At 42.0% G+C, this 21,884-nt stretch overlaps 3 protein-coding genes and 1 long non-coding RNA gene across 5 annotated transcripts; 3 read left to right on the top strand and 1 right to left on the bottom strand.

The window, feature by feature from the left end:
- Nucleotides 1-1,382: 1,382 nt before the first annotated feature.
- LOC134553752 (keratin, type I cytoskeletal 20-like) lies at nt 1,383-5,902 on the top strand. The gene is made up of 8 exons (XM_063403811.1): nt 1,383-1,910; nt 2,670-2,752; nt 2,945-3,101; nt 3,593-3,754; nt 3,866-3,991; nt 4,134-4,354; nt 4,938-4,972; nt 5,629-5,902. The coding sequence occupies exons 1-8, from the start codon at nt 1,488-1,490 to the stop codon at nt 5,724-5,726; spliced, it is 1,305 nt and encodes a 434-aa protein (XP_063259881.1). The 5' UTR covers nt 1,383-1,487; the 3' UTR covers nt 5,727-5,902.
- On the bottom strand, nt 4,206-13,204 carry LOC134553755 (uncharacterized). The gene is made up of 3 exons (XR_010081155.1): nt 13,077-13,204; nt 11,472-11,513; nt 4,206-4,334 (listed from the first exon to the last, which is right to left on the bottom strand). It is a non-coding gene; the product is annotated as an uncharacterized LOC134553755 (long non-coding RNA).
- On the top strand, nt 7,036-11,356 carry KRT12 (keratin 12). The gene is made up of 8 exons (XM_063403810.1): nt 7,036-8,259; nt 8,610-8,692; nt 8,924-9,080; nt 9,361-9,522; nt 9,621-9,746; nt 10,109-10,326; nt 10,590-10,672; nt 10,870-11,356. Exons 1-8 carry the CDS (start codon nt 7,612-7,614, stop codon nt 10,965-10,967), a joined length of 1,575 nt encoding a protein of 524 aa, XP_063259880.1. The 5' UTR covers nt 7,036-7,611; the 3' UTR covers nt 10,968-11,356.
- KRT222 (keratin 222) lies at nt 12,927-20,134 on the top strand. Of its 2 annotated transcripts, none has more exons than XM_063403812.1 (6): nt 12,927-13,051; nt 14,644-14,772; nt 15,497-15,717; nt 16,300-16,376; nt 16,549-16,654; nt 17,937-20,134. In XM_063403812.1, exons 1-6 carry the CDS (start codon nt 12,956-12,958, stop codon nt 18,148-18,150), a joined length of 843 nt encoding a protein of 280 aa, XP_063259882.1. In that variant the 5' UTR covers nt 12,927-12,955; the 3' UTR covers nt 18,151-20,134. The 2 variants fall into 2 exon arrangements, with proteins under 2 accessions (XP_063259882.1, XP_063259883.1); XM_063403813.1 differs by having other exon boundaries at nt 12,995-13,133.
- The last annotated feature ends 1,750 nt before the right edge of the window (nt 20,135-21,884 follow it).

Here is a 21,884-nt window from a genome sequence, read left to right as displayed (position 1 = left end):
AGTTTAACTCTCTGCCTTGAGCAAAGACCAGTTAGGCTAAACCCTAACAGAGTAACTTAAAAACCTTAAAAACTTTAAAAAGTACGGATTCCCTAACATATTGGGTATTCCCTAATACCCAACTGCTCTGGGTTGGGTGCTCTCAGAAAGCTGAAGGTGCCTCCAATACATAGTTCAGTGCCTCCTAAGCTCTGTGTGTCACCAATTTCCTTGCCCCAAGGTGGGAGATCAGCGCATACAGCAGCTGCTGTCACTAACACAAGCCATGTATGTTCATTGTTCTACCTGACAACATCACTAACACACAGAAGCCCTGTCAGTGCAATGCCCCAGGAGCTGCACCTCCACTGTCCCAGCACACACCTGCCACCCGCTCTGCTGCAGCACTAACAACCCCTCAGCAATTGTGTTCTTCCCTCGCTTTACAAATTCTCCATGTGCTTTCTGTATCAAGTGTACAGCACAGTCAGCCCAGGAGCCTCCTCCACACCATCAGGAGGATTGTTGAGTCTCTTCATGCCATGGAAAGGCAGCTGGTTTCCTGTTAATGACCACAGCCCCCGGGTTGGGGATGGATCCCCAGCATGGCACTTGTTAGCTGGTGGTCCTGAGGCAGGAGGGAAACTTGTTTTGCTTCAGCTTCAGCCACACAGGAGGGCTGGAGGCTCATTCTGCTGGAAGCTGGAACTCAACACTTTCTGCAACCCTATGGATCTCAGCATCTCACATGTGAAACACAGTGGGCTATGAAAGTTTCCAATATTCTCATTCCTCCTACCTCACTTAAGGACAAATACCCTTCTCACTCAATCACAGCTGTACTGAAAGTTCAAATTCCACTTACAAGGGTTTTCTAATATCAGGCAAATGCATATTCAATCCAACAACCCTGATGGCAACAGCCTCCACTCTTCATTGGCAGTGCAGATGCTGGTTTGTGCTTACTATGCATTGAATTCACATGGTAGTACAGCTGCCTCCTTTCTAATAATTTATATACTGTTCTAGACTATCCTGAGGCCCAAGTTATTGCTTACTAAACAGAAATATAAATATTTTAAGTCTCTTGTCACATACAGGCAGCTCTCATTTTAAATTCATGCACTGCACAGGGGGCTAAGAACCTACTCATTTGTTCCAAAGAGCTTCAGAGAGGATTGGCTGCAGGTACATGGTTATAAATGATTCAAGGGATCATTTTTTGTTTATCTGTTATACAAAATAATAAAGCAAGCAAACTACCCAGGGAGTGTTCCTCAAACACAGACGAACAGACGAGAACCCCTTCTAATTACGGGAAGGGGGAGCAATATCCTGTGTGCTCTTTGTGCTGATACCAGGGACACTCTGCGTCAACATAGGTGGGGTTTCCAGCCACTGTGCTTCCTCTTGGACCTGTATAAAGGTGCACAGGGCACACTCAGCTCCTCGTTGCCGTCCCTGTCTGTGCTGATTTACCTGCTTCAGTCCAGAAGACAAAGAGCACAATGGCATTCTCCACCCGCAGCATCCAGTGGGGTACGAGCAGCCGTGTGCAGCCCTCCGCACCCAGCGTCAGCAGCCTGACCTCCAGGAAAATGTCCATCCAGAAGATCCAGGCGCCCAGCGTGTACGGGGGAGCCGGGGGCTACGGCACCCGCATATCCACCAGCACCAGCTCTGGCCAGGGCCTGGGAGGGAGCCTCCAGCTCAGCATCACTGGCAGCGATGTGCTGCTCGCTGGCAATGAAAAATCAACCATGCAAAACCTCAACGATCGCCTGGCTGCGTACCTGGAGAGGGTGCGCTCGCTGGAGAAGTCAAACTCCCAGATTGAGATGCAGATCAGGGAATGGTATGAAAAGAACACCATAAAGGCAGGGCAGGACTACAGCTCCTACTTCAAAACAATTGAAGAACTCCGAGATAAGGTAAGTGATCATAAAGTCCTTGATAAATACATCTGTGAGATACAGAATAATCTGTTGTAGAAAATGAACTTTTCCAAATTGTAATTGGCCTAGCTGGGAAGAAAAAGTTTAATTTTGATCAGCTACAAATTAGTGACAGATTTTAGATAATTTGTAATACCAGATATATGCCTGCAGAAGTGAGTAATCTCATCCCTGAAAAATATGTGACTCAAAATTAATAAGCTCTATGAAATTTGCCTTAGGTGGCTTTAATTAGAGAAAGTACTAATGGTAATCTATATATTTAAATATAGTTTAGCAACAGTCTATTTCAAATAGGTTTTCTAGAAAAGAAGGGCAAACAATCAGAAAAAAAAATTAAAGACCACTTCTTAAAATAGTAAATTACTACTGGAAAGAATGAAATATTCCCAACAATCAACTGACAGGTTTGTCAAATCATGTTTCCAGAATTTCCTTCAGTCTTTTGCCTTTTACTTTTTATTAGTTCTACTTTCCAACATTTAAAAGCAGATCCCTTCAGAGAGCAGTTCATCCCAACTATTTGATACACTTATTTTATGGCAGGACAATTTGTCTTTTGGACATCCCTAATTCCTTTCATGCACTTCAGATGGAAGTTAGCGTAAAGCCAGCTGACCAACAGACAGATGAAGTGAAGGAGGATGAAAGCCCACTGACAGTATTCATTCCCAGGAAAGGATCAAGTGTGATTTTCTGTGCAAAGTTTCATTGCTTGTCCACCATTCCCTTTAGATTTCTGCTGCCCAGATGGACAATTCCAGGCTTGTCCTGCAGATCGACAATGCCAAGCTGGCTGCTGATGACTTTAGGCTGAAGTGAGTTCCATGATTTTGTATCAATTCTCTTTCATGCTCCTCTTATTTAGGAAAGCTTCCACTTACTGGAATCGGTGCCAAGAAGTGTTTAAGTTTAATGAAAATTTCCCAATGACTGTGGTAGTTACTGATTCTACCATTTACTCCAAAATGCTGCATTTCAATGATGACAAAAGGCACTGTATTGCACAGGTTTGAGAACGAACACCTGCTCAGGCAGAGCGTGGAGAGCGACATCACCGGACTGCTCCGCGTCCGTGATGACCTGACCCTGACCAAGGCTGACCTGGAGTCCCAGATTGAGAGTCTAACCGAGGAACTCGTGTTCCTCAGGAAGAACTACGAGGAGGTGAGAGCAGCTGACCACTGCCTGGGAGAGGGGTTTTGAGTGGCAAACACAAACAACCTCACTAGGAAGCATTTCTATCCTTCCTGGAAGCAGCATAACCGTGTGTGGCCCTGAGGGACATTCAGGCTGTCAGGGATCAAAGGCTGAAAGCTCCTCCATTCCAGGAATGATGGAGTGAAGGTTTATGCTAAGAAAAATTTACATTTCAGGAATTGCTGCCCCAAAAAGTACACAAATGGGAGCCATGACTTCTGCCCTGATTCCAGAGGTCTGGTTTTGAGGAAACCATTTTTATGATGCATTTATCTATGATATAACATTTATTGCTCTAAAGTAAACTGCTCTAAGATGAGGTGCACTAAACAGTATTTACAAGGCGATTAAGTTGTCTTGCCCCAAGGTACTATTAAGGATTAGTCCTCTGTGTGAAGATGTTGAGTTTGTGTGACAGGTCCCTGCAGCCGGTGCTAACCCAGTCCCCACTGCTGCAGGACCGTGAGAGGCTGCGCAAAGAGGCCAGCGGCTCTGTGAGCGTGGCCGTGGATGCTGCTCCTGGCAATGACCTCACAGCTATCATGGAAAACATGAGAAAGCAATATGAAGAAATGGCAGAGAAGAACCGCCAAGAAGCCAAAGAGCATTTTGAAAAGCAGGTAAAGTCAACTGCTTAAACACCAGCAAGAACCTCAGTCATGGCTGGCTGAAGTTCACAGCCCTCAGTCATGGCTGGCTGAAGTTCACAGTCCCTCTATTCCTCATTCCAGACAGCAGAACTGAACCAGGAAGTTGCCCTCAACGTTGAACGGCTGGAGGTCCAAAGGAAAGAGATCACAGAACGGAGACAGGTCTTCCAGAACCTGGAGCTGGAATTACAGTCCCTGCTGACCATGGTAAAAACAAAAAAAAAGGCAAAACAAGGACTGTGGATAGCAGAGAGTTACACAGATAAATAAAGAAATGGGGGCTTTACAATCAAAATGTTATTTTCACAGAAAAATAATAATATGTCACTGTTCTTCCCATGGACTATAGAAACAGACGCTGGAAGGCTCTGTGGCTGAAACAGAGGCACGGTACAGTTACCAGCTTGACCAGATCCAGGGAGCAATTTCCAGTGTGGAGGCCCAGCTGAGGCAGCTCCGAGCTGACATGGAGGCTCAGAACCATGAGTACAGCATCCTGCTGGACGTCAAGACTCGCTTGGAGATGGAGATCGCCACGTACCGCAGGCTGCTGGAGGGAGAGGAGAGCGAGTGAGCACACACATGGCTTTGCGTGCTGGTTTGGGTTTTGGGTCAAATCTGCCTCTCTCCAACTGCTTTGGGGTGGGGAAGCCATTGCCCAGTTCTCAGCCACAGAATCCGAGCAGGCTGCTGTTCAGGCTGGGCTGCTGAAGCTGCTGTGGAATTTTGAGAGGGGCTCTCCCAGCCTACAGACTGTCACTCTGTGAGCTGGGGAGTTGGGGAGATGTTCACATGCCAGGAACACCAGTAATGCAGTTTTTGATCAACTTGTCCGTGTGGGTTAAGCAGAGAGGGGAACTTCCCCCCAGATTGTAGCTGTTCAGCTGGTCTGGCTCAGGAACTAGATCAGGTGTACCTGCGTGAGCTGAGGTCCTGGCATTGCAGAGATGAATCTGCAGATTAACTGTACCTACAGTTTATGCCTAGCAAGTTTCACTCTGAGAGAACTTGTTGTACTGAGTTATCTCCTGATTAAATGTCTTGATGAAAGGGGATTAGCTGCCCTGATCAAACACATAGGAAATGCACAAGGGTATTTCTTCAATATGTGAGTTGCCATATATTTATATTTTCTAATTTATAATTTGAACAGGCACTTAGAAATGACGGTAACAGAGGCTGAAAAAGGTATGTCCCACCAACTTCTTTTTGTTTTGATGGCTGCCTATTGAAATGTTATGGAATGAAGTAGCCTGATATAAAATGACAGCTTCAGAGCAAATAATCAGCCAGTGGAATCTCATGTCAAGAAAGCAATGTACTGTATGGTTACCCTATGGGGATTGTACAAACCTGGGTTTATATACACAATTCCAGTGCCCAGTGTAAAATCACAGACTCACCTTACCCATTCTGAGATTCTGTGAGTCCTCAGACAGCCAAGAGAACAACAGAGAGCTGCTGAATTCCCCTCTGGAGAACTGCAGAAGCATCTGCTTCTCCCTGCTGGCTGCCCAGGGACGCTGAGGCTCCCAAGTAACATATCCAGTTTTATAGCAAACATTTCCAATTTGGTGTAAGTCTGTTCCAAGGTTTTAGGTCTACAAGTCTGTGCTAAACTGAAGCAAAACTATCAAGAGCACTAGAGTGTTATTGAACCCAGTGTCCACTACAGTCTGTGGGCAACATACTCAATATCCAAAAGAGGAGCAAAAGTTTAATTCAAGGACCTGTGGATTGAAGATGCTTTTTGATATTTCTTCATTGACTGCTACTACTGCAGCAATATTACTCTGTCAATGTACATTGCAGTAAATTACTTCTCTTTTCAATTTCCTTAACAGAATCGAGTAAATTCAAGAAGATCAAGACAATAGTTGAGGAGGTGGTTGATGGCAAGATTGTCTCCTCTGAGGTCAGAGAGGTTGAAGAGAAGATGTAAATGGCACCAGCAGAAAAGATGCCTCTGAGTTCCCTGGAGCTGATGCCAAAACTTTAGAAAAGATTTATAAAGAATCTGATCTAATTCACCCTAAACCCCAGAAGGATTAAAAAATGCCAAAATATCAAACCTTTTGTTGTTGTTGTGGTTGTTGTGGGGGAGCATTAATAAAAATCTGTAAGTCACAGCATAGAAGACTTTGGGTTTACTTACCTGGTGGCTAAGTACCTTGATGAAAAAAATCAAATCAGCCTGGTATGAATGTATAATTGCTTCCAACACAGATAAAAATGGAAGTATTAGGTTTTTAAAATGCATTAAGACATCAGTTCAGCATACCTTTTCTGAATGTCAACTCCCACTCAAACATTAAGCAGCTTCACTTCATTAAAACCTGATTTTCAAATAAATAAGAGGTGTTAATATGCTTTTCATACTGTAGTAAAATGAAAAAATAAATTGAAGAAGCCTATTTGATATTTTTCACATTCAGTGAATGAGTATGTCACCAGGGATTACAGCAAGCCAAGATATTTTACCAATAAGAACACATTTGAAATTATCTCCCTCTCTCTCAAACCTTTCTGTGCCAATAATGTTCCCTGTCCCATAGGGAGGCCCCTGTGCCACACCTGGATTCTCAGTCCCAGGAGTTTACATTTTCCTCTTGAGAACATAAACACACAAAGCTCTTTTCTATGAAACCTCACCTGTCCAGAGCTATGTACTGTACATAAACAGCTGCCAAGGAATTAATCCTCTGCTTTCACTGCCCCGAGTCACTGAGACCAGGCTATCAGTGCATTTCCACAGAAATACTCTGCTTACACCTTTGATCTTCCGCTCTTTTCTGCCCCAAAAGCACCCCATGCTCCTGGGTGCAGATAAATCAGAAATTAACACATTTCAGTTGACAAATCCAATGATATAATTAAGCCAGGACAAAGGAAAAAACAATTTTCCATTTATCAAAATAACTTCAAAAGAAAAATATACTGGCTTGGGTGGGTTCCCATGCCCAAACCTGCACCCAGAAGCGCTACATTTGATCTTTAGATCTGTATTATAAAAAGCACCAACTACAGAAATCAGATTTCTTATTTTGAGATAACAGCAAACTATTTAGCAGACACAATAACGAGTTCCCAACTCCACAGTACAAACTCTTATATACTACAGACTGTATGCTATAGACTATAAGCCTATCACTCTGAGGTATTTCAATGATGAAAGGGTTAGGACATAAACCCAATTCCAAATCCTATTTGGTATATTTATATTTTCATATTAATGATCACCCTGCAGCTCACTGAACATTCATGTGCCCTTGAACACCTGATGGTCACTTCTCTTACTTCCTATCAAGCACCCAGGAGCACGAATCCAGCAGAGGCTACTGCCAGAAGAGCATTATGAAAAAAAAGACATTCCTGCCACACAGGCTGAGAGGCAGGGATCAAAGGGATCACTTGGCTGACTTTGCAAACTCCTGTAAGAACAGGGCCAAATGCAGGAAGCACTGAATCTGCAATGACAAAACAATTATTTAGGAGGGATTTCAATGTGAAAAGAACCTTTTGTGCTCCATTGCACATGGCAGAACACAATCGTGATGTCTCAGCTCCACTCCACCCATTTCCCCTCATACAAATACCTGGAGGGCACCACATTTCCACTCCCATTGGCAATTCGGGTTGGCACATATCATTTCGGTTGGTCAGAACACACTAAACTGACATCCCCTCCAAACAGGAGGGAGAGACAGAGTGAAAGCTCTCCCCAGGAGGTGGGGCCTCCTCCTGAAACACCCCCTGCTCTCACTCTATAAAGCTGACCCTGCTCCCTGTGGTATCCTCCACGGGCAGACCCAGGCACCTCCAGCACCATGGCCCTTTCCGTGCGCACCAGTGGCGGCTCCCGGCCCTTCTCCTCTCGGAGCGGATTCGGAGGGGGATCTCTGAGGGTGTCCAGTTCCGGTGCTGGAGGAGGCTTTGGTGGCAGTGGCCTTGGGTTTGGTGGGGGGTCTGGTGGAGGGTTTGGTGCAGCTTCTGTGTTGGGTTCAAGCTCTGGCTTTGGCGGGGGCTTTGGGGGCAGCTCAGGTGCAGGATTTGGGAGCAGCTTAAGCAGTGGCTTTGGGGGAAGCTTTGGAGGTGGTTTGGGTGGTAGCTATGGAAGTGGCTTGGGTGGTGGGTTCGGGGGAGGTTTGGGAAGTGGTTTTGGCAGCAGTTCAGGTGCTGCTTTTGGAAGTGGTGGCTTTGGTGGTGGCTTAGGGACTGGTTTTGGAGGTGGGTTTGGCCCTGCTAGTGCTGGCGATGGTGGCATTCTTTCTGGCTCGAAAAAAGAGACAATGCAGAACCTCAATGATCGTCTGGCTGCGTACCTGGACAAAGTGAGATCCCTGGAGGATGCCAACACCGAGCTGGAGCGCAAAATCCGTGAGTGGTATGAGAAAAGTGGCCCTGGCACTGCCACTCCTGGATCTGGGAATGACTACAGTAAATTCTACCCCCTCATTGAAGATCTTCGAAACAAGGTAGCAAATCAATGTATTTAATGTATCTTATATCCCTAACTCACTTAATTTAACTAACTTAAAGTATGAATGAAAATAACAAATTTGGAAAGCAAGAGCACATTAATCCTTTGGTACTGACACTTGCAGTGACCTGTGTCACCTGGCACTGGTGATGTGCTGAACTCTTCCTGCACATTAAAGCAGTTCTGTAGCTGTGTCACACAGTGATTTGTCTAATGTGAATAAAGGAGAAGGCAGTGATGGAATGCAGTTCTACAAACCCTTGTAGAACACAAAGTTTAAAGCCATTACAAAGCCATGAAGCCTTTGGGCTGTAAATCATTCTCTGAACACTGTTTGTATTCTAGATCATCAATGCAACCATCGACAACGCGAGGATCATTCTGCAGGTCGATAATGCCCGACTGGCTGCTGATGACTTCAGACTGAAGTAGGGATACCTTAATGCTACAAAAACTCCTACTAATATCTTAAGGAAAATGTTCTTTTCTATTAAAAATCTCTTTCCTTGTAGAATACTTGTAATATAATTATCGAACAATAATACTATAATTATGCATATTAAGTTTTCATATTAAAGATAACATAAAACACGTTAATAGTTTTCATTTGACCTCACTGGCCACGTAAAAAATAATATTTAATCCCTATATATCCCTAGATATGAGAATGAAGTGGCTCTTCGGCAGAGCGTGGAGGCTGACATCAATGGTCTGCGCAGAGTCCTGGATGAACTGACCATGACCAGGGCAGATCTGGAGATGCAGATTGAAAGCCTGAATGAAGAACTGGCTTATCTCAAGAAGAACCATGAAGAGGTCATTTTTTTCCTTTGTGAATTCACAACACGACACATGAAATTGTGAAACATCAAACAGAATTTAAGCTCCCACTTTTTTAAGCCAGTGGGAGTTCCTGGGTTTCATTATATGTTCTGTTTGCTGTTATTTTTTGAGTTTGCTAAGTGAAAGTGTGAGAAACAAGCTATGGATCCTTGTTGAAGCAGAATTTATATCACATATATTTCTTTACCTATATTTTGGTAGAACTATTTTGTCTTTTATTAACAGAAGCTTCTCTTTATTTCAATCTCTCCAGGAGCTTCAGGGCATCCAAAGCAGTGAAATTGGCCAAGTGAGCGTGGAAATGGACGCTGCTCCAGGGACTGACCTGACCAAGCTTCTGAATGATATGAGGGGACAGTACGAAGTCATTGCCGATCAAAACCGTAAAGAGGCCGAGGCGTGGTTCAATGAAAAAGTAAGAACCAGAGAGAGCAAACTCAGCAAAATGCATGGGGAAATGAGTCCAATACTTGGACCAGTAAATTTACATCCCATTCTTCCTTGTCATTTCAGAGCGGGGAGCTGAAAAGGGAAATCTCCACCAATACTGAGCAGCTCCAGTCAGGAAAGAGCGAGATCACAGATTTGAAACGGACTCTCCAGAGCTTGGAAATAGAGCTGCAGTCTCAGCTCGCCATGGTACGTTCTAGGAAGCTGCTGACTGCTCAGAGCCAATTCAGCAACTTCAAAAGTCTTTTTAGACCTAATCCTATTCCATAGAATCGAGGATTTGCATTTATTTCTGATTAAATCCTATATTCTTTTAGTTCCTAAATAGCAGTAATATATCTAACTGGATTGCAAAGAGCATGTCGCAAAGCAGATGAGTTTTTACATCACATTTAGGGAAGTGACAAGGAACAGTTCTCAAACTGGTGTTTTCAAAAAGAAAATAAAACTTTCTAAGTAATGCAGCTGTGCTCACTCCCTTAAGCTACTTCAGTTGGTTTTATAAAAGAGATTTTTTCCTTAACCAGAGATTATTTCATATCCTTACACAGAAAAAATCCCTGGAAGACACTTTAGCAGAAACGGAAAGCGGTTACTGCGCTCAGCTGTCACAGATCCAAATGCAGATCGGGAACCTGGAGTCGCAGCTTTTCCAGGTCAGGGCTGACATGGAGCGCCAGAACGCCGAGTACCAGCAGCTCCTGGACATCAAAACCCGTCTGGAAATGGAGATTGAAACCTACCGGCGCCTGCTGGATGGAGAGTTTGTGTAAGGAACTGATTGACACAAAATACCTCCTTGGGTTTGTTTTCTGTAGCAAAATCCTTTCCAGGAAAAACAGAGGTAAAATAAGTGGAACATTCTCCAAGTGACAGTGAGGCACATACAGTGATCTGAAATCTCGCTGTGACTGAGGAGAGTGAGCCATTCTGCTCACTGTGTAAATAATCTATCAGTGTCACCATGAAAAGGGAATTTATCCTGATCCTATTGAACATCTGCTATAGTGCATGTCTCTGATTCCCTTTTAGGGGTGCTGGACAGGCAGTTACATTTGAAAGCTCACCCCTGACAGGGTCCAAATCTCAAACACAGTCACTGGACTCTTCTCAAGGTAAGGAAGAACTTGATTGAATAAAATTTTGTTTCTAAAGTCATTCTTATAAATCAAATAATACGTTATCCTGTTTAACTACATCATAGAGTTCATTAAAATCAGAAGACAATTGGAAAGGAAAAGGGGAATATGCTACTTTGGTTCATCATTTTTAACACACTGACAAATATTTTTTGTTTTTTCATGATGTTTAGATCCAACCAAAACTAGAAAGATCAAGACAATTGTCGAAGAAGTGGTAGATGGAAAAGTTGTTGCATCCCATGTTAAGGAAGTAGAAGAGAAGATATGAAGCACAATCTGATGTGGCAAAGGATCCATTTGCTCCAAGCCAAAAACAATTTTATTCTTTTGTATGAAGTGATAAAACATTTGGCTTTGTACTGAGAATGTTTTAGATAAAACACAGTCTGCACTTTCATTCCTTGCAGACATGCAATGTATTTCCTGCTTCACTCTATCAGCATTACCTGTATGATTTCCACAGTGTTCTTTAAAAATATTATCAAATCTCTGTTCAATAACCATGAAATATGAAGCATACATTTAATCAGATTTGCCTTTTTATAATCTTTCGTAATCAATAGATAAAATAATTTTGCTGTTTTAACCTCATTTTCCAGTTTTCATCCCTAATAAAAAAAATCAACAAGCTTTAAGATATTACTGTCCCTTTATTCTCCACAACCCCCTCCAGCTGTGTGGTGAGCCAGCAATAAAATATGAACATTGAAAGCAGCTAGAATTCAAAGTTCCATAAGTCCTAGGAAAGATGCAATTGCCTACACCTACTTACCTTTAGTCTTAGGAAACTCATAGCCCTGTGTTCCCTTTACACCTGAAAAAAAAGATAGGCAAAGAAAGCATTAGTTTATACCATCCCAAGTGCAACACTTGTGTTTGTCTGATGTATTCCTGATGGTTTTGTTATGTAACTGTTCTCATCCCATCAATGACTAACACTGACAATATTTTGGGTTTAGAACAACCCAGAACAAGGATAAATGAGACACTTGTAGAAAAGAGAGTGGACAACAAAACCTTTCCATCTCAGTCCAGATCAACTGGAAGACAGTCAGCAAAGAAAAATAAAATCCAAACACGGGATCCTTTCACATGTGCCAACAGACACAGCCAAAAACAGGGAAGCCTTTTTACACCAGGAGACTTTTAAGTAGTACAATACTTTGACTTCTAAAAAGACATGTGTCTTGTGAACGTTTACTGCCTGTTTTATCATTTTATTGATGTATATTCTCATTTAGAGCCTAAAATGCATTCCTCTCTTTGCTAAATTTTAAATTTCTGTTGAAATTGGAAAAATTTTTACTGCATATCTGATATTGTGCACAACTGAAAAAAAATTAAATAAGCACGAGGTAAAGTGAAATAAGAGCCATTCCTAGCAGACAAGATCATGGGGATGACACAGTGCTCCAGTGAGCAGGAAATGAAGAGGCACAGCACACTAGGTCCTGTGCTGGACCTGCTGGGAGCTGTCAGGAAAGGGGTAAGAACCCCACATACACTGCATGTTGTGAGTCCTGAGCACACCAACACCTGGCACAGGTACAGAAACACCAGCAGAGACAGCCCAGACCCTTTTCCTGACAGCAGTGATGTGTCTGAAGTGTACATTCACCAGAACTTTGCCCTCTGCAGAAGAGGAGCCAAAGCCCTTACCACAAGTTGCACCAGCACTACTCACCACCAGTAAGTAGTGTTCCTCTCCCTCCTTGTGTGTTTCTGTTGCCCATGAGCCCAGCTCATTTCTGAAATGGGACAGTCCTCAACACTGGGTCAGGTCAGACGCCTGAGGCCTCGTCTCACTGAGTCTCGAATATCTTCAGGGATGGAAATTCTGTGGCATCCCTAACAGTGGTGGAAGCACCTGCTAGTGGCACTGCCAGCAGCCCAGCTATGCTGCTGGGAAGCTCTGTCCTTCCGTGTCCTCTTGCCAGAGCACTCCATGCTGGGCAGCTGCAACTTCATCCTTTTCTTTCTCTCTCTTACCATCACATTTGCGAGGTTATAAAACCCCACAGTTCCAGCGTAACAAAAACATTAAGACATTGATATCTTCATTTCGGCACATGATTTAGGAACAGCTTTTAGGGCCGTCCTTGCCGCAGTAACCTCTGCCAGGACGGGCTGAGGGGCTGTGAGCCCCGCGCTCCCCGAAATGGGCCGCTGCCGCTTTAACGGCCCCGCGGCCGCAGCCCCGCGCCGCCGGCAGCGGAGCCGGCAGCCGGGGAGGATGGGAGGAGGAGGAGGAGGAGGATGGAGCCGGCTCGGCTCCGCCGAGAGATCAGGGCAAAGTATGAATCGCTCATCACCCGAAATCAGATAAAGACCGTCAGCTCAGCAAGGACGCAGGTAATGCCTCCTCACAGCCACACACCTTGCAGAGTACGGAGCCATTCCCTGGCCGTACAGTTCCTCCCGCAGCCTCTATGAGGTACAGTAATTCCTTTCGATGCAGCAGATTTTCGGGGAAGGGATGTGGATTTTACCGCAGTAAGATGTGAATTAGAAGAATCGGAAATAGATTTTGTTAAGGGTATGGATTCACGCTGAACGAATGCTGTGTAATTCATCAGGAGGCTTTTCTGTCCCTGCAGCCGGGCTATTGCTGGGATTTAAGGGATGATGACATAGGCTGTATGAGGGTAACCTCTAGCTCCATGTAGTTACCTCAGAGGAAAAAAGAATCCTGAAGAGAACCCTTTTATATACAGCAATCTTTGCCAATTTTAGCCCTCTAGTAAAGTCACTGTACCTTTGCAGGAACTATTTTCTATTGCTCACTGTATTGCTCTTCAGCAAATATCAGTTGTTCTCTCATACAGCTTGATTAAATGTTACCAACACACAATGCTGCTGTTACAGATTTACATACAAACAGCTCTAAACCCAACTGAAATCAAATGGCAAAACCATTTTGAGCCATCAAATGTGAAGAAATTCGGGGGGAATCAGGTATTCTGTCACCTTGTACTCAGGTTTTGCAGGAACCCCAGAGGTTTGTTTTAAGGACAGGCCAGACGCTGCTGCAGCCTGGCTGATCCAGCAGCAGTGCCAGACACACGGCAGCGCACACCCGGCAGGGAAGCCAAGTTTATCTTTGTGTTGGCACAAAGCAGCCAATGCACATTGGTTTGATCCTGTCACACAAATCCTGCAGTGCCCAGGCAAGAAGGGGGAAGCAAAAAACATCGGGGGTTCACTTGTGGATGAGACAAATCTAGATTTGATAAAAAATTATCTGGTAAAGTTGCAATAGGTCAGTATGTACAGGGCAACAAAATCCTTATTTACCTTAGTTCATAAGACCTGATTTAACAAGTTTCTTTTCTTAGAGTCAATGTCATCATAAGAACCTGCATAAAGCAGTAAAATATGCAAAAGAGGAAGTGCTGTTTCAAGGGCTTACATCTTCACCACTTGCAGGGAAACTCAGAAGCAAAAAATAAAAATAACTTCTGTAAGCCAAACAATCATTCTGGAAGTTACATGCAGGAACACACAATCGAAATCAAAGTCAAGTCTAAATCTAAAATGACCCCATACATTATAAGGAATGGTATTTAAAAACTACTTTTAACAGGATAGAAGGAAAAAACCCAAAACCTTGAAATCAAAGATGCATTTAAATCAAAGCACTCTATTCAAACTAGGAAGCTTGAACCATCTGCCTCTCCTCTAAGCCCCTTTACTCCAGAAGTGAGTAAGTTCTCAATACAATTGGGTAATTTGTATGAGAATTCCTCCAGGACAAAGGTGTCAGGGATAGAGATGTGTCCACAGTGGGATAAAGGCTTTCCCTCTACACAGTACAGAAAATATTAATTCCTCACTGTGAGCTTTCACACATTTATACAACTCTAACAATAGACATTTTTATGTGCCAATTTATTATTGTTATTTGAATATTTTCAATATTGTTATCTTTTGTACGTCCTCTGCAGTTAGAAGAAGGTACAAGTGAAAGAATGGACAAAGATGCAGAAGCACTAAAGGCAGCCAGAGCAGAACTGTGCGAAGCCCGACGGCAGTGGCACCACATGCAGATTGAAATCGAGTCTCTCCATGCCGTGGTAAGAGTCAGAAATGAAACTTGAAATCTCACAGAAAAAAAAGAAGTCTTGTCTTTGATGTAAACTATCCCACAGCCAATTTCTGTGACAGCCACAAAGAGCAGAAATCCATCCCAGAACGCTCAGCTTTGGGGGCTGCAGCTCCTCACAGAGCCCTCGCTCACACACTGACCCAGCACACGTTCCACAGCAGGGGCTGCCACTCCAGACACACATGGTTCCTGTTTTCACACCTCCCAAGCACATATTTGCAGGATAATCCCCCACCAAGCTCCTGCTCATTCTGCCTTACCAATTCACAGAATGGTAATTTTAATATGTGGACCAGATTTATCAATTCATTCGTGATAAAATGTCATTTTATCAATTCATTATCATTACCATTTGCTTAGTTCAGCAGTACAGAAAAGCTCCAAGAGCACACAGACACCTCATACAGCACTGAGCTGGACATTGTTTACCTGTAAAATCAGAGATCTGTAAACTCAAGGCAGTGGATTGCTATGCAAGACATGGCTACACTTCCATCTGAACTTAAATTACCACAGATTTTACTGGAAAATTTCTCAGCCAAAGTATTACTTTGAAAACTTTACTTCTGTTCTTAAAGAATAATCTTACAAGAACTGGTGTAAAAATACAGTTTGTTAATGAAACCATGTATGTATGTAACATCTTTACACACAAACTTTGCAACTCTTAAAATATGGCTTAAATTTCACAGGAAAAGGGTTTGGAACGTTCGCTGCGGGCCACGGAGCAGCAGTACCACATGCAGCTACAAAATTTGGAAGGTGAGATTGAATGCTTGGAGAAAGAGTTGTTGGAAGTGAGAAGGGGAATTGAGAAACAGCTTCGAGAGCATGAAATTCTCCTGAACACGAGGATGAAGCTGGAGGAGGAGATAGCGACATATCGCAGTCTGTTGGAGCAAGAAGAGAGCAGGTACTCACTGCTTAGAGAAAAAGATCTCAATTTTGTCTCCCATTTCTGAAGGTCTCAGACAATCAGAATTGTAAATACATGAACTGAACATTAAAAAATGACAGTATAAAATCTTAGTAAATGTTTCACTGTAGGGTAGTTTCACTGACTGTGGTGTTTGTGGCGCTCAGTGCCTCACACACACTGCAGGGAGCAGCTCAGGCACTGCAGCCTCACTGGAGGCACTGGGGGTCACTGGGGCCCTGTGGCCCCTCAGGGGACAGAGCCTACAGGAAGGGCTGGGCAGGGAGTGCATGTCTCAGGCCAGGGCAGGGAGTGCATGTCTCAGGCCAGGGCAGGGAGTGAATGTCTCAGGCCAGACCCCTGCACAGATAAATCTGCACAGATATTGTCAGGAACGTCCTCCAGTTCCAGGCTCAGAATGAGAAATCCCAGCAAATAGTTACTACAGTCAAACAGAACTTCTCGTGATTCTCACATTTTTAAATTTCTCACAGCTGTTCATATGACAAGTTAGGAATTAAAGTAATTCAATGCTATTAGATGCCTGTAATCTTTTCTCTTTTTTTTTTTTTTTTGCAGGTTCCGTTGCTCAATACCTGCCCAAAAGGAGGAGAAAAAGCCCAGCACTAGCAAGATCACCTTTATGCTGCCTTCAGGTGAGTTTCAGACACCTCCTTAAAGGATTTTGGCCCTAACTGTCCACAACTACTGAAAAATTCCTGAATATTAAAAAAGGACCTTTTCCAATGTATGGGAAATACCTCCAGGTTCTGCATATTGCCCCTGCCCTTCTGCATGCTCACTGTTTACTTGAATATTCTTTTACAGAGGGTGTAAAGAAGCACAAACCAAAGAAGGTGGAACTGATGACAAAACAAGCAATCCTAGATGGAAACATCATGAAGGAAAGTGCTGAAGCTCATGGCACTGTACAGTAAGATAAACAGGAATTTCACAAAATAACAATTGGAAGTAAAGGGTGGAGGTTATGTTTCAGTAGCTTTGAATTTTCCGTTATTTGGTATCTGCTCCATCGTGCCCACATAGCCCAAGAGGTTCAGGAGCACAGTGAGAGCTCCTGAAGGTGCACTGAATGGCAATGTTTAACAATACATTACATTTAAAATATCTTTTTATTAGCATTGGCTTCATAAGCAAACAATACCATGCTGGTGCTTCTGATTTGTAATTTCTATTTCTGTTAAGAATGAAACTATGAATAATTCATCTCACTAAGCTGAAAGCAAAGAGCCCAGACCACATTTGGGAAGTCCCTCTGGGGCATATTTATGCACATAAATTCAGGCTCAGCTGCTCCAACTTGCTCCTTGGAAACTCCTACGTTTCCCCAAATGGGAGGGAGAGCCCAGCTCCCAAGCAGGCATGTGAAAGTCTGTTAGGATGTGTTATTCACCTGAAATTACTTTAATAGCATTGGATTGCCTCATTTTATTTTTTTTCCCTGCTGCTCTTTAAGCTTTTTTTGTAGACTAATTTAATGTTACCTTTAAACACACTGTAGTGGGTCATTCCTAACACTGAACCATAATCAGCTGCTGAGAAAATTAATGCAATCATAAAGTCTACCAGACATAGGTGATGTTTATTTTTGTGCATTGTTCATCACACACTCAGATCTGCACAGAGCTACTCTGCTGGCTGAGGCCCCAGAGCCTGATTTTCAGATCTGAATTCTGTCAGAATTGAATCAACACAATTTGGGTACCTCAGTATTCCTGGATCAGCTGGCTTTTCAATTCTCCCTATTTTACTTCTGGTCTTTTTTCTCTTTAATGTAATACAGCTCCACATTCTGAGGTTTGAGTCTAGGTTTTCTCCTCCCTATTCCAAAGGTTTTCAGATGCAGGAATTCTGTCCTGCCCACTACAGTACTGAGGTTTCTTGCAAAATTTTTGAGCTTGGATTCCAAACTTTCTCCTTGGAAACAAACTGCCTAACGTATTTGGAGCAGTGGTTTTGTAGCCACGTCTACCTAAAAGTACAAAAACAAGAACATAATGAACCCTCACCCTTTATTTAGCTTCTCCGGAGAATGAACCTATAAAAAAAAGGACAACCTCTGATATCTCAGTACCACATAAAATAATTCTGCTCTTTATGATGCCATTTCTCTCTCTGTTTTAAAAGCAGTTCTGAAGATAGATAACTCGTATAGCCCCAAAAAAACCATAAATGCATTTTCTTTATTATTTCAGGACAGAAAAAGTGGATGAAGTTATTAAGGAATGGGAAGGTTCTTTCTTTAAGGACAACCCTCGTTTAAGGAAAAAGTCGGTTTCCTTGCGTTTTGATCTCCACCTGGCAGCCACAGAGGAAGGGTGTTTGCACACAAAAAAGAAAACCCTCCCCGACATTGAAGTCAGGCTGGTGATGAGGAGATCCTGCAGCATCCCATCCATCAAACCTTAACCTCAGCCAATTCCCTCAACGTGCATCTCCAATGGGCTCCGGAAATGAACTGTAATGGACTCCCACGGCTGCTGTCTGCTACAACCACAACATCTTACCAAGCACTTGGATCAATACAGTAAAACCATACAAGTCCTTTAAAAAAAAGGGTGAAGAGCAAGGGGGTTCCCATTCCAAGAAACCCAACTTTTACTGGTTTTATACTCTGGGTGCAGCCCTTTCATTTTCTCATTGTTGTTGTTTTGTAGAATTTCACCAAGTATTACAAAAATTAAACTAGAACTTTATAGTCTGACATATTCTGCCTTTGTAAAAGAGAACTTGTCTTCTCTTTCCAAAAATGAGAAATGCCTATTTGCTTCTCTTAATTATTCAATATTCCATTCATATAATGACTGGTGAATCCTTGCAATAATTTATATCACAGCTGTCATACTTCTAGAAATATATTTTAAAATGATCCTTTTTAACAGCAAAAGTTGCATACAAAAATACTCTTAAAATACATGAACTATTAACAAAAGAGTTTTCTTTTAAAAGTGGCTAGTATTTTTTAATTCCTTTTTTTTCAGGCAACAACTGAGCAAAAATGTCTCTACATCCTTATACATCCATTTAAAAAGTGCTGTTACAATACAGTAACATTTTAGCCATATTGCTCAACTGATTTTGAAGCAGTAATTTCCCCTGAAAAATCAATCATTTTCTTATGTGTCCACCCACACCTGTACTAGAAGTCTCTTTGCCAAGGCAAATGAAATTACTCTCTAATTGTTCAGATGAGAGGAGTCAAACAACCATTTGAATGCTGGTATTCCATTAATTTTGTTTATTATAACAATGTGCATTAAAATATCTTCAACAAATCCCTCTTCTGACAAACACCACAGGTAAGTGATGCTGTCCATCTAGTCCATGTGACAAGTCACTGATACTCCAGGGTACAACTGCTACTATTTCAAATTAACCAGGCAAAATAAGGGCTACAAATTCTAAGTACAATTCAACCAGACCCCTTAAGTACCCCCCACTCCTACCCGAAGTAGCTGTGGGCAAACACAAACCCCAACAGAAACCCTGCAGCATTACACAGAGGAACAGCCATCCTTTAAAACCTTACAGGACAAATTCCAAACAAAGACTCAAACAAGATTGTATGAAGACAAGAATGATTGTTTGTGAGGATTCTGAAGGGGATGGATGTCACAGCTCCCGCTGGAAAAGAGGCTGGAAAAGCCACGCACAGGATTTGCTGGATTACAGCAGCATGTAAAGGATTGATTTCAGTGTCAGTATCTGCCTTATCACTTATGGCATGTGTACAAAAGTGATACTGCATTAACTTAATTAACTTTGGGAGTTAATTTATGCTTCTATCCTTTGTTCATGGTAGGAACAATGCATCAATATTGCCCTGTCCTGTCTGTACTGTATCAAACTTGCTAATTATCCTTAACCTGAACCATGAGCTGATGTTACCACTTGAGTACTTGGCATCCTGAATGTATCAGCCTGCTCCAGTATTTTCACTATGCAGCTTTTCTTTTGTGCTTAGACTCTGTACATTTTTCAATACTTGAATTTAGACTAAGTTTTAATGGCTTTAAGGCACTTTAAACAGGGATACAAATTTACCAAAGTAAATGATAGTACTACAATAAAAAAGTATTAAAATGGGAGTTTGTCCATGCATATTTTGTGTGTGTCAATGTCTTCTCCCTAAGTGGAAAGGAGTAAAAGAGAAATGCAAAATAGAAGTTGCAGATAGGAAAATCTGTAGCACTTTAACAAGTGTTTTCTAAGATCCTTTCTGCAATTAGAAAGACACAAATTCCCTCAGAATCTTTACCATACCATGTGAGTGTCCTCCTGCTACAAAACTTACACTTTCTTCCTGGTAAATCCAGTCACCCTGCCTGTTTTCTTCACATGCGACTTCCTGATACTGACTTCAGCAGCTTCTGCTAGTCTAGGCCTGGTTCAAGTGGGCATTCTGGTTTTAACTAAGTTTTCACCCCTTTCAGTAAGTATCTATTTTTGCATTATTCACAAATTCCATCTCTTTGAATGTAAATAAACTTCTTTTGTTCAGTAGTGAAATTCCACAAGTGTCAGTGTGAACTCCACATGGGCATCAAAATAATAATATCCTCATTTTTAGGTCACTTTAAAGCTGAATTTAAAAAAAATTAACACTGAAGCTTAATACTATGACAGAGAACTCCTCATTTCTGTGGTTCTAATTAAATCCAGACCAACTGAGCCTCTGCCAACCAGCACCTGCAAACTGGTGATGTAAAAAGGAGTTTCATTGTCTCAACCTACTTCCCCGTAAATGTCTGTCCTCATTCCAGAGCTTATGAAACTGCTGGTAATTAAAAGAGTTGGGTAAGAATTAGTTTTTATATCCCCCCCCGGTGAGCACGATGCAGTATAAACAATTCCATTAAATCAATAAAACTACTTATATATTGTACAGGATATTAAAAAGTGTATGCTGGCAAAAACCTTTCACTATCATAAGATGGAACTGAGGCAAAGAGCACAGTAAGAAAAAAAAGGGGGGGGAGATAAATTAAAGTAGGAAATACACTGGCAGCTTTGAAAACATATAATGATTTAGAACTATTAGTGTGAAATGTGACTTTCCATAAACATACTCGAACACTATAATAAACAACTCCTTTTTAAAAATAAATACATTTAAAATAATTCAAATTTTAAAATTAAAGCTGAATTTTAAAATAATTAAGAAATATTTCATTTTTTTTAATTTAGCAATAAATGCAATTTATACTATCAACAAAAGCAGGTTATTAATAAACTAGAAGTGAATGCATGAAACTAGTGGGAAACCTGGTCAGAAGCAGGGAGGGAAACCAGGTTATTTTTCACCTCTTACAAGTATTTTCTCACCTTTTTTTTTATTTTTCCCTGCCCCAGGGAAGCTGGTGAACGTTTTATGAAAGTAGTGTGATGTATTTTGCTGGCTGAGGAATCTTCTCAACTCTTGCTTTAATATCACGTTGAAGTCATAGATTATTCTGCTGCATGTCAACAAATGTCCCTTGTGGGTACAGTCAGCAGAGTCTAAGCAGATGAGGGCAGAGCTCTTGTCTCTTTATTTGTTCATAAATAAAAGTTTATTTAAGCTTTATTTAAGTTTGTTTATGAAAACAAACTGAGCCAGTGGAACTGTAGACATCAAGAAAAATGGACTCAACTTGCAACAACCCATATTCAGTTAGTTTTTCTTGTTTTCACCTTCTGCCATCCTTTTGGGTGAGGCAGGTACCATCGCCCTTGGCTTTCCTTCAGATCCACCCGAATTCTCCCTCATGAATGTCTAGAAATATATCTTATTTGCCATGTGAGAGCATTTCAATACCAAACTTCCAGTTTCAATGGCAAATATTCAACATCAAACTTTCAAGTTTCACTGCCGAAGTTTTCATATTTAATTCAGTCACTTTGATAATTTTCAGTGTAAAAGGCTTTAAAGCTGAATGCTGAGGTCTGGAAGTCTTCATCCTCCTCACACCCTTCAAAGCCACATACTTGATTTTGTTTGGTATTTGTGAGGGTTTTACCTGTGTGTGATAACTCTGCTGATTTCTGCAAGGAATTGTGGACAATGGGTGATGTGGACTACTGGGTAATTTATAATCCTGTGCGATTCAGCAGCAGTGTTTTGAGTTGGTCAGGCTGATTTAGTTGACAATCATCATACATTA

Source organism: Prinia subflava, chromosome 8, assembly GCF_021018805.1.
Source record: "Prinia subflava isolate CZ2003 ecotype Zambia chromosome 8, Cam_Psub_1.2, whole genome shotgun sequence".
In the NCBI taxonomy this organism is placed as follows: Eukaryota; Metazoa; Chordata; class Aves; order Passeriformes; family Cisticolidae; genus Prinia; species Prinia subflava.
Note: the sequence above shows the minus strand (reverse complement) of the source record. Positions and strands in the feature narration are given on the sequence as shown.